Genomic DNA, 12,710 nt, shown 5'->3' with positions numbered 1-12,710 from the left:
ATCCAAATAAAAGATCAATGGCTTAAATGAACTAAAAAATAAAAGATCAGGGGTCTAATGATGCTTTTTGCCATGTTTTTATATAAAAGGCACACCATACTACACTTCCCCTCTTCCAAGAGGAGGAAAAACCTATTTTCCATAGTTAATAAAGACGCTAGGGGTTCTGGAGCCTTGGCGCACGGCGCACAGAGATGGCGCGCGCCATAGCGAGACAAGGCGCACTTACAAAAACAAAAGTTATAAAACTATAAAACTAACCTAAAGATGCAACGAATACTAAATCATGACAATATTAAGCATAAATAAGTTTTTAAATGCAAAATTAAAACCATGATAGAAAGCTAAAGTTCAATACTAAATGCTAAGTTCTGCTCCTCATCAAAACTCTCCAAATTAATCACTCATGTTTTTTTCTCATTTTGGACCCTTCAGAACACTTGACTGTCAAAAAAACCATAAAACTACCCCTAACTCACCAAGGCGCGCCTTAGTGCGCCTTTGGGAACTGCCCCTTGGCGCAAAATGGCTCGCACCATGGCGGGGGGTGTCATGGCGCTAAGGCCTGCACCTGGTGCGCCATAGGCGCGGATTTAATAACTATGCTATTTTCTTTTCCTCTCATTCATTCCCCCAACATCCTGCTCTTCCAGCCATGTCAATTGTACAAAGTTCATGAAATGCATCAAAGTTCCTCTACTCACCAGATTTCAAATCCAAATGGTGTTCCTTTAGTAGAAATCAGTGAGTGAGATCTTAACGTTTCTGATTTGCTTTGTTTAACATTTTACTCAGAGATGTAAAGTATGTAAGAGTTTTCAAAAGGTCCATAGAGACATACCGTAAGAACTTCCTTGATAACACCAATAGGCTCATCAGCACCCTTAAGGCGTACATTAACCAATATATCCGGCGCGAACCATGGTCCTTCACTGTCCCCACCTGAAATTTGATATCAATGTCAATTCACACTTTGCTCAAGGAAAGTTCACATGAATGAAATTAACAAAATTACAGTTCGCATAAAGGTCAATGAGTAATCAGGTCAGGCTACTAAAATATTCATTTTATGCTGTAGCAACCAACATTACATTACTAATAATTCCTTAGTATTCGTGAAATTAACAAATCACTGAAAAGCACAAGGCAAACCTATAACAGGAGACATGGCATCAAGACCGCCAGTTCCAGGTGTCATCGGTTGCCCTCCAGGAGTGCCAGGTAGATAGGCTGCCGAACTTGGATTCATAGGCTGCCCACCAGGAGTTGACGGCAAATATGGACTTGGTGCATTGGCTACGATATGAAAAGATTAATTTTTAATAGAGGGAAATTGAAAATTAATGTTGTGTACTAGCAAAGCAATTCAAACTGAGAAGATAAATTACCATAGCTATCTCTAGGAGTGCCACCAGGAGTTGGAGCTTCATAAGCTCGAGAAGGGGGGCTTCCAGGCTGAAAAACGAGAGAACATATGGAGGAGGACTTAGAAATTAACAACAGGATTCAATGACGAGAACAGTATGTCCAAGTTCCTAACCTGATACTGTGGACTTGTCCCCCATGAAGCAGGATTGCCTTCTTCCCAATTATCCCTGTATCAAAATTCTTTTATTAGTTAATCACATAATATTTTCTAATGAGAAAAGGAACATAATTAAAGCCCTCGCTGATGCATAGAGATATTATTCATTTCATAAATATGACAATCATCAATGTGTATCACAGAGAAATGACCTATCAAACAGAGCTTAAGGCTTACTCAAATCAAATCATAAAGAGTAGCAATAGGGAAAGAACTGAAATAGTAAGTTCATTATCAAATCATAAAGAGTAGCAATAGGGCAAGAAGTGAAATAGTAAGTTCATTATGAAACCTAACCTAGGAGGACTCATTGGCGCATAAGGATTCCAAGCTCGATCTCGCATTGGTGTCCTCATGCCATCATGAATAGGTGTTGCTGTAAATGTAGAAAGCAAGACAAATAAGGAAGAGGCAAGTTAGGTTAGGACCATAATAATCATTTCTTAAATGTTAACAAAAACAGCCAACATCCAAACCAAGCAAATAACTAGTACAAGGATTACAAACCTCCTCCAGCATCTCTCATTGGAGTCATGTATGGGTGCATTGGAGTTCGAGAAGGATGCATGGGTGTTTCACTTCCCATACCATACCGAGATTCACTGGTCAATGCATATAAAATGATAGGATATAAAAATATTGAATAAATACCAAATACATTTCAAATATATGTGCGTATGGGTGCATATATATAAAGGTGAGCTGTTAACTACCGGTGTGGGGTGGATACGACGACATTGTCAGAAATGTTATTGCGATCAACTGCAGAAACAAAATAAGCTAGTCAACAAGCAAATCAACTAAACCACCGAGCTAAAAATGCCTCATCGATAGATAATGACTTGCCTAAAATAACCTTCATCTGAGACTCCAACTCAACTTGAACTGATTGGCCTTTTATCTCTTTAACCCGCCCACTGTAGCCCTTGAAAGGACCCTGGCGTATCTTTATTGTGGTGCCAAGTAAAGCATCATGCCCTCCTCTTCCACCTCTATGCCTTCCTCCAGCTGTGACATTGAATTGGAACTTCACGATCAAATTTATTCTTAAGCAGATTAGCAATAATATGAAATATAAACATCTGCCTTTTCTCCTTCTGTAAGGGGGTTTAAGCCTTAAAGTAGACATTCCAAGGTGAAGATATTATAAGAACTTACACTCAAATGGAGCTCCTCTCCGAAACCTCCTTGGTGATGGAGGAATACGCGGGGGAGCTTTTAAACTGGAAAATCTTGAGAGGGAATTATCCTGAATTCATGCAAGCACAAACTCAAGGTAAGTTACCAATTATTTCAGATTTATCTTGATCATTTTATGAACTCAATGATATCAGGAGACTTCAACCGAAAGGATAACGTGATAACAATAGTAGACAATAACAATGAAATAATAATGAAATCACTTTTTTTCAAGTAATGTCAATATACATAGCCGTATAAAATGGTATAAATTTAAGGGTTAATTAATTTATTAGTCCCTATTTTTTGACAAAACACACTGTTTAGTCCCTGTATTTTCAAAAACACATGGTAAGGTCCCTAACTTTTTTCTCAGTGAACTATTTAGTCCTTCTGTCTGTTTGTTAGATTTTTTACCGTTTGACTTCAGAAATGACTAAAGTACCCTTTACTATTTACCTTCAAACTTCAGAAGAGGAAATCCAATTTAGAAAAAGAAACTATTTGTATGGAGAATAAGAAAAAGAACAGACCCAATGCTTACGAATTTGCACGATTAAGAAAAAAATCAAGAAGAAGAACATTCAAAGTTGATTTCAGATGCATCAGAGTTTAAAGGAAAGGAAAATAAAGGAAAAGAAAAATGCAAATCCAAATTGACTAACCGAATCTTTATGAGAGTCTAACGGCAGAGACTAAACAGTTCACCGAGAAAAACGTTAGGGACTAAATAGTTCACCGAGAAAAACGTTAAGGACTTTACCGTGTGTTTTTGAAAATACAGGGACTAAACAGTGTGTTTTGTCAAAATATAGGGACTAATAAATTAATTACCCTAAATTTAACCCTAATGTTTTCTTCTTCTTTTTTGGTAGGAACCCTAATGTTTTCTAAGTAATATCAATAGTAGACATTACTGAAAATTTAAAAAAGTTGGTTTCACTGTCGCATAAGACATTCTAAATAATTTTAACGATAAACTGAAGAAATTTCGTAATTTTTTTGTTGTTTGTCTCTAACTATATCAGTAACAGAGTAAATATTTTAGCCACATTGATTAAAAAAATTGTGAATAACTTATATGTGGTAGAGTTAGTTATTAACATTTTAACAATTTTTTTTTTTGTAGCTGTGTTAGTGACACATTAAATATTTTAGAATTCTGATATGATAGTTAAATAACAATGAAACCAGCATTTTTAAAATTTTGGTAATACGGTATGACTAAAATTGATCTTACTTGAAAACGTTAAAATTAAATTTGGACCAATTTAGATATTAGAGCAAAATATGCAGTTCACCAGAAACGTTAGGGTCAAATCTTTTGATCGAATTCTACCAGTTAGGGCCTAAAAAAGTTAGGTTTAAATTTAGATTTCCTACATTAATACATTCGATTTTTATTTGATCCGATTAAAAGTATCAAATTTGATTTTTATTTGATCCGTTACACTGTGTAATCACTTTGGCCAATTATAGGATCTATGCTCCAAAAAGAACATATGCATGGCTGCATGTAACTCAAGTAGGAAAAGCAAATGCCATAGGTGTATTTGAGGGTAGATAATTAGTTCTGGCAGATCCTGAAATTAATTAAAAATAATAGAAATAAAAGATTAAATTTTAACTAATGATCTTTTTTATAACGGTAAATTTGACTGTAATAAGGTGTAAAAATAATTGTAGGTGTAAAAATTTGATCTTTTTTACACGTTAGGGTTCATATAAATGTAGAAAAGGTAGAGCATAAAAATTTGCGAATTTCTGCAGAAAGGACGCCAGAAGGTCAGTTGACGGACTCTGCTGCAGATGTTGGGGCGAGGATGCGGGCTGACAGTAGGAGCCGAGTTGTTAGGTGGTTTTTGTTCCAAAGTTAACGAACTATGCTATGGCACGTAATGTTCGTTCTTATGTTAATTCTTTAATTCATTCTTTCATTTCTATATTCCTTGACAATATCCTGACCCGGAATATGTCCATTCTTTGATAATAAATTTGTGTTACCATTAAAAAAAAAGTCTGACGCATATAAGTTAATCATATTTTTTTTTTTGTACGAGTTGGACAAAAAAAATTCAAATTCTCATATTAAATCACAAAAAAAAAATATGAATTTTTTTTTTAATCAATTGATATCCCATCGGTGTAAAATAAAAAACAAAATATATGTATTTTGAGTGTCTAAGAATTATTTTGTCAATGTTATAATATTAGTTCTGTGATATGACATAATAAATTGATACATCTCAAATTAGGGTTTAGAGTTTTTAGGGTTTCTAGTTAGGATTAACTATGCACTTATTTTAAAACAATAGACTAAATTTTATCTAGAAAAATTGGATGGACTAGTTTGACAGTTAATCCACTATAACATCAGATCTTTTAAATAAATTTGTCGATAAACGTAACCAATTTCGTGCATTTAGCAGGTCGTTTACAGCTGTATTTTTTTTTTTTTGGTAGAAAAGGAAAAGAAAAACGAAAAACAACAAACTACCCAGGAATTAGCCTAGGGAAGCTAACCCCAATCCTATCTTCTAAGAGAAGATGAGAGATGAAACTAGGGGAAACAGGAAGGGTAGTAACGCCTAACGTCCCTTCATGGCCCGCCGCCGCCAAGCGATCAGCAACACGATTCTGCTCTCTAAAAATGTGTCTGAACTCTACGAACTCAAAGGAGGAGCAAAGCCTTATAATAGCTTTGATGAGGTTGCGACTGTTAAGACCCATAGAATGATTCTCAGAAATCATTTTGATTGCTTCCAAATTATCAGACTCCACAGAGAGCCTCTTAACACCCAGCCTTTTAGCAAGATTGATTCCAGTAAGAATAGCCCAGAGCTCCGCAGAAAAGGAAGAACCCTGTATTACGTACTAACAAAAAATATATTTTAGATAATTGATAATCAAAAAGTACAATATACTAATTAAATAACGAGTCAAATAACAATAACTCATTTACGTTGTTTGCAAACTTTTGGAGAAATGTTGTACAATTTCATAACATTAAATCATAATTTGAATGTAATGTATTATTTATATTCATATGCATTAGAGAAAAAAAAGAAGAAGGTCAAAAGTTAATATTATATTTATAAAATAATAATGTGTATACAATTCTTTTTAATAAAAGAAATTGATATGTGTGCACATCAAACCCTAATTTATTGTACCCTAACGTAACGTGTATATTATATTTATTGTACTCTAAACTCTAATTTGACACGTGTCACTTTTTTATTCCCATTGAGATCATTTTGGAATAATTTGATCTCGAACTAAACATTTGATAATCAAATTTCATTTTGGATTAAATTGATCCTACTAGGAGATTTAATTTGAACGGAGTTTGAAATTATTTACATAAAATGACGTGTCAAATAGGACAAAGAATTAACGTGTTAAAGTTTCAAATAGGACAGGGAATTAAGTGTTTAGGGGCTTAATCTTTTAAAAACGATTCACTAATGGCTTAGTGTATAAAAATTTAAAACTAATAGTTGAAATTTATTAATCAAGCAAATAGCATTAAAACGACGTAAAAATCACATTATTGAAGTTCTAAACGACGGAATAAGGTCAAATAAGGGTGGAGCGTATGACATCAGAGTGGTCATAATTAGTCTAAATATGTAAACGAACCTTGTAATTGAGCGTGTTTCGTAAATAGCCCATATATTAATAACTTTTCTAATGAACTAATGAAGCAATGGCACAATCTCTAATATATATGTTTAAAAAAAAGGAAATTTACATACAAGTACGCTTTTTAAAAACTATCTACAATTGTGTCAAGTTTTAATTTTGAATTATGTCAAGGTAATAAAATCAGTATTTTTAGTATATTATAAGAATTAGAGTATAAATTAGGGTCTAAAATATATTATATAGGGTTTAGAATTTATGAATTAATTGGACTTTAGAATTTTTAAATTAGAGTGTAAAAACATACTTTATTTATTATATATAGAAAATAACGATATATTCAGAATTAAGTTTGATAATCTGATTTAGTTGTAATTTTATTCTTTCATGTAAGAAGCCGTTTAAAAAGTTATTTTTCCTATTAAAGTATCTTCTACGAAATTAGTAAGTAATGTTTACACTTTTTTTAATATAATTTTATTTATTCATTTTTAATGTAATCTGAATTTTTTAACTAAATATTTTATTTTATTTATTTATTAGTAGAAAATAAATTGTAAAAAAATTAGCAAGAAAAATGCATATACTGTTTTGGTCCCCTCCTAAGCCATATTATTCATGTAAGCCAATACTGATATAATTAATCATTGTGTCCACACAAAATACTAGAGAATAAAAATAAGATCAAACAGCAAAAAATAGTACAAATCATCATTGATATTTCTTGAAACATAGGATGAGAAAATTTGAAACCATTATGGGTATTAATGAGTCTTGATCTCGACTCGGTTAAAGCTCGGTTCTATAAGACTCGAATCGAATTCAGAATCGGCTCGAACACTAACGAGACTGAACCAGAATTTCTTTAAGTTCGACTCGAAAGTTCACAAACATGTCCGATTATTTTTTAATTACTATATTTATTATTATTATTATTATTATTATTGTAGTCTTGAGATTTTTTTTTTGCGTAAGCGTCAATGTAGTTCAAACTTACAAAATAGCATCATTTTAGTCTTAATATTCGTAAAGTTTCTTATAGCGGCTCTCCTCTAAGACGTATGCTTCCCTAAATCCAAAACCCTAAACTCTAATAAATCATAAACATTAATTTATAAACCTAAACAGAATAAGAAAAAACTTATGAAATTTGAGTAAATTGCAATTAGACCTAAACTTATGAAATTTGAGTAGATTGAACTTTCCTCAAAATTATCATTCATTTCCTTGCAGGTTAATCTCTTTCCTTCTTCTGCTCATAAACCTTCATGGATTCCCTCTTCCCCTTCTTCAGGTATTCTTAGTCGTTTTTTGTTATTTTTCTTGTCACTTTCCGGAGAAACGAACACACTGACTGTTATGAAATTTTGAGAAATTTCAAGTATCGATTCTGATGTAGATCCAAACTCCGAACCTGCCGAGGCGAAACGAGATAGTTCCTCCGCAAACAGCACTGTATCGAGTATAAGTGGAAAAAGAAGTGAATGGGGAAGATAACGACATAGATAGAGATGGTTCTCGCGGAATCATCGATGATACCTCAAGGAAGAAACTCCGACTCTCTAAAGATCACTCTGCTATTCTCAATCTAGTAAGTTATTTCTTCATTTTGGGATGAGATTGAGAGTCAAGTAATTTTATGTTTGGTTGTCTAGAAAAATGAAAGGAAAAAAGATCCTCGAGTTGTGGATAATTTGTTTCAAATTTTCAATAATGATTAAGTCGAATGAATTGATTTTCCATCCTTTTTCTCGGCAACCAAACAGCATGTACACAAACAATTAAACTAATGAATGCATGATTTTATCTCTCTGTGTGCAGAAGCAAAAGTTGGCATTCATCTCGGCAATTAAACCAGCACAGGTGAGAAATTTTTCTGCTTTTAATAATATTTTAGAATCAAGAGAAGGGTCAAATGGCTGTTTAGTCCAAAAACTCTTAATATTTAACAAATTAGTCACTATAGAAGATATATTTAGTTTAGTCAAAGAACTCCTACTCAATTTGCAAAAGTTTCTTAAAATCTGCAAACTAAAAAAATATGAAAACAAATTAAAAACTAAAATCTAAAAGCAGATTCAAAGGAGATAAAAATTAATGATGAGCAGACGTTAGTAAAAAAAGATAAAAATGATCGGAACATTTTTCAAAGGCGACTAAACATTTTATTTACATTGTTTTCTTAAAGTTGATTTAAACGACATATAACAACTTAATAGAACTTGCATGACTCTAAAATTTATGGTTTGCATAAAAATGGTGGAGCTTCATCTTGCATGGCTCTTCCATTATTTACTTATTTCTTGATTTTTCACTATTTTACTTAGAACACTACTATTATTATTGATAACAAAAACCTAGAACATTATTAAGTTTAGTACAAAGTAAGCACATATTTTTTTAATAAATTTATTTAAGGGATAAGGTACCAAAATAGGCTTAAGATTTTTGGGGAAGTATCAATTTAGGCTCAACGTTCAAAATAGCACCAATATAGACTTAACGTTTACAACATAATATCAATTTAGGCTTAATGTTTACAATATAGCATCAATTTAGACCTAACGTACAAAATAGCACTAATATAGGCTTAACGTTTACAAAATAATACGAATTTAAGCTTAAAGTTTACAAAATATATCTAATTCAAGCTAAACGTCACGATTAAATTAACCATATTATATTATTTTCTTATTAACTTTATATGTTATCTTTTTATTTAGTTATATTTTCTTATTTATTATAATACAATTAATTAGTTTTCTTGCTCATTAAAAGTTTATATTCGTTTTTCATCAACCATTTTATGACTCCTAAATTACATGGCTCATGTAATATATGCAAACTAAAAGTAATTGAATATCCACAATATTTTGAACACTAGTTAAAATAATATTGATACATGCTAGTATTCGAAATATTGTGGATATTCAATTACTTTTAGTTTGCATATATTACATGAGCAGTGAAATTTAGTAGTCATTGAATCATTTATGAAAAACGAATATAAGATTTTAATGGAAATAATACTAATTAATTGTATTATAATAAATAAGAAAATAGAACTAAATAAAAAGATAACATATAAAGTTAATAGGAAAATAATATAATATGATTAATTTAATCGTGACGTTTAGCTTGAATTAGATATATTTTTTAAACTTTAAGCTTAAATTCGTATTATTTTGTAAACGTTAAGCCTATATTGGTGCTATTTTGTATGTTAGACCTAAATTGATGTTATATTTTCAACTTCGGTTAAGCCTAAATTGATATTATGTTGTAAACGTTAAGTCTATATTGATGCTATTTTGAACGTTGAGTCTAAATTGGTACTTCCCCAAAAACCTTAAGCCTATTTTGATACCTTATCCTTTTATTTAAAGAATATAAATTATGGTTGATTATTTTGATACAACAATATGATAATGAATTAAATATATTTTTATTATTGAAAAAAAGAATATAAAACTGAAAATATTATAATAATTGTCTATTATCATATTGTTGTTCCTCGAAAGTGGAATTAAATATATATGATACACTCTTATACTATTTTCCAGAATCATCTCCACCATTGATTCCTAAATTCTCTCTGCAGATCATTTGACGATTTCACTATTGCCAGACTATCCGAACGACTCCGCCGGTGCCGAGAGCTTGAACTTGAACACGACTACACCCTCTTCCTTCCACCACTAATCCTCCGGCTACCCATTCTCGGCGTGTTCACTCTCAATCGTAATCCCGGCGAATTCACATGTCTCCTGTTGCTGTTGGAATTCACATGTCATTTTCATTGGTTTGTTTATATTTGACTGAGCCTTTTCTGCGTTTCATTTAATTTAAGGTCTTCTTCTTCACATCTTCAACCTTAGCGTCGAATTGGACAGGCTTTGTTATGATTGCCGGAAGATGAAATTGTTTGAAAGGATGAGAGTAAATTAATTGAAAGTTGGAATATTTTAGGAAGTGCGATAATGCATGAGGGAATAAATTTATTTAAATGTTTTGATTTTGTATTTTTAGAGAGAAGAGGGAGAAGGAGGAAAAAAAAAATTAGAGAGGGATGGAGAAGAAGGTGTATTTGATTTTTAATTTTAATTTTGGGATTTGTTTGTGATAATTAGATAATAAGGGAAGTCAATTTATAAAATAAATAAATATAAGGATCAAATTAACCCTTTTCGTTTGACTTTTAACACCGTTAGTCAATTTAGTATGTGTTTGCTAACGGAATGAACCTCAAAATACCATTTTGCAAACTTTTAAACCACACGGGTGTTGTTCGAAAACAGATGTAACCACAACTGATTACGGGTTGCTGGCAGCAACCCGAACAACTGATTACGGGTTGCTGCCGCGAGCGGCAGCAGCGGACCTGCTACTTGCTGCTGCCTAACGGCAGCAAGAATTTTAGGGAACCGGCTCTACTGATGATAATTTTTAAAATTGTTTTAAAAGTTAAAAGTTTTAAATATATGCATATATATACGTTTTTAGAAAATAAAAGAGTTTTTGTTTTGATTATCAAATAAAATGAATTTATTTAAAAGTTTGATTTACCTAATATTTGATATATATAAATTAAAATGTTAAATGAATTATACAAATTAATTGGGATATGCATAATATAAATTTTGTATAGGTGTAGATACCCATTTTTGTCCGGGCCAATTTTTAAGTTTTTAATAAATTTCACTTAAAATTTGAGCAATCCGTAAATTATTCAAAATATTCGGTTTTATCAGAGAAAAATTTGTGTTTTTAAGGCTAATTTGTCATGTTTTGGTATAAATCGGTAAAAAATATTGAATTATATTCATAACATGACTTAATAGAATTAAGGTACAATTTTAACCTATTATAGATTTTATTCGAGATATATTCCTCATATTTTGGATAAAATTGGGTTTGCTTGAATTCGAGTTATAATTTATTAATTAAAGTTCATGTGTCAACCTAATATTTCAATGCTTATTTATTTGTCGTAAATTATATTTAAAAACGTCTATAGTCTGAATTGTGAATTACGATGTAAAATCGTATATTAAAGTTAATAGTGACTTTGATTATGATTTATATTATAATTAAACGTTTAGAATATATAGTTGATTTCTAAATAATGAATTATGATAAATGGACTCAAAAATTGAAAAGTGGACGAATTAACGACAAGTGAACGCTTAAAAATGGAATTTTGTTAATAAATAAATATTATATTATTATTATAAATATTTCTCTAATTATTTTCTATTTTTCAGTAATTTTGACGGATCCGAAAACCCGCTCATCAACTGAAGTACAAGTCTGACAAATCCGAAGAGTATTTATTCGTACAAGTCCAACAAATATCAAGGCTCCGGATATTGTCCATTCAAGTCAATGAATTCCAAAGCTCCGGGTATTGTCCGTTCAAGTCCGATAAATTCCAAAGCACGGGTCAGAGATCATTCAAAATTCAATCCGGCTCCATATCCAAGTTCGGGTCAGAATTCAAACATGCCTATTCAGCAAGCAAATTAAACTTCAGGGACCAAAGGGCAGCACATTCAGCAAAGTGAAGTTAATCCAAGGACCAATAATGATAATTTCAGAACTTGAAGAGCAAGTTGGCTTCCTTGGACAAGAAGAGGCCACGTAGAAGCCTCCCATTTCACTAGTTTCTTCCCAATTTTACTATAAATAGGAGGTCCCACCTCAATTGTAAGGGGCCCGAAATTTTACACAGATGGAAGAGAGGTTTCAGAAAGCGAGTAAATTACATCGATGATCATAATTAACAAATTATTTATAATTGTGTCAGTCCCTTAAATAAAATTATTTAAATGTCATATTTGGTGGTTTTTTTAAAACTGTTTTTATTTTCTGCAACTGAATAACTGAAAATTTGATAAAAATAAAATAAAATTATGATATTCTGATATTTTAAAATTTAAAATCATATAATGATAAAATACATAAAAACGATTTTCATAATTGTAAATAGTTTTTAAAATATGAATTTCTGTGTAATTTTCCCAATTTAGTAGAGAGTTTCTGGACCCAAAGTTGACATATGTCAGACAGCAACTGGGCCTAGATTCAGGAGACTTTAGAGAGGGGCCAAATTTCATACTCATTTCTGTAGTTCTAAATTGGGTAAATTCCGAAAAAACCCCTGTGGTTTCATGTTATTCCAAAAAAACCCTTGTGGTTTGTTAATAAAAAAAAAGGACTGTGGTTTGCACCGTTACCCGAAAAATGGGAAATGACTTAACACCGTTAAAGTGCTGACGTGGCACAGGGGTAAGGTTGAAAA

At 31.6% G+C, this 12,710-nt stretch overlaps 1 protein-coding gene and 1 long non-coding RNA gene across 2 annotated transcripts; both read right to left on the bottom strand.

Annotated features, from left to right (window-relative positions):
• Nucleotides 1–889: 889 nt before the first annotated feature.
• Nucleotides 890–1,411, bottom strand: LOC136233498 (uncharacterized). The gene is made up of 3 exons (XR_010690863.1): nt 1,389–1,411; nt 1,153–1,296; nt 890–942 (listed from the first exon to the last, which is right to left on the bottom strand). It is a non-coding gene; the product is annotated as an uncharacterized lncRNA (long non-coding RNA).
• A 75-nt stretch (nt 1,412–1,486) lies between these two features.
• LOC136233591 (putative transcription elongation factor SPT5 homolog 1) lies at nt 1,487–12,064 on the bottom strand. The gene is made up of 7 exons (XM_066023325.1): nt 11,960–12,064; nt 2,744–2,834; nt 2,432–2,593; nt 2,299–2,347; nt 2,098–2,187; nt 1,883–1,963; nt 1,487–1,595 (listed from the first exon to the last, which is right to left on the bottom strand). The coding sequence occupies exons 1-7, from the start codon at nt 12,062–12,064 to the stop codon at nt 1,487–1,489; spliced, it is 687 nt and encodes a 228-aa protein (XP_065879397.1).
• Nucleotides 12,065–12,710: the final 646 nt, after the last annotated feature.

Source organism: Euphorbia lathyris, chromosome 6, assembly GCF_963576675.1.
Source record: "Euphorbia lathyris chromosome 6, ddEupLath1.1, whole genome shotgun sequence".
In the NCBI taxonomy this organism is placed as follows: Eukaryota; Viridiplantae; Streptophyta; class Magnoliopsida; order Malpighiales; family Euphorbiaceae; genus Euphorbia; species Euphorbia lathyris.
This window is presented reverse-complemented; position numbering and strand designations above follow the sequence as displayed.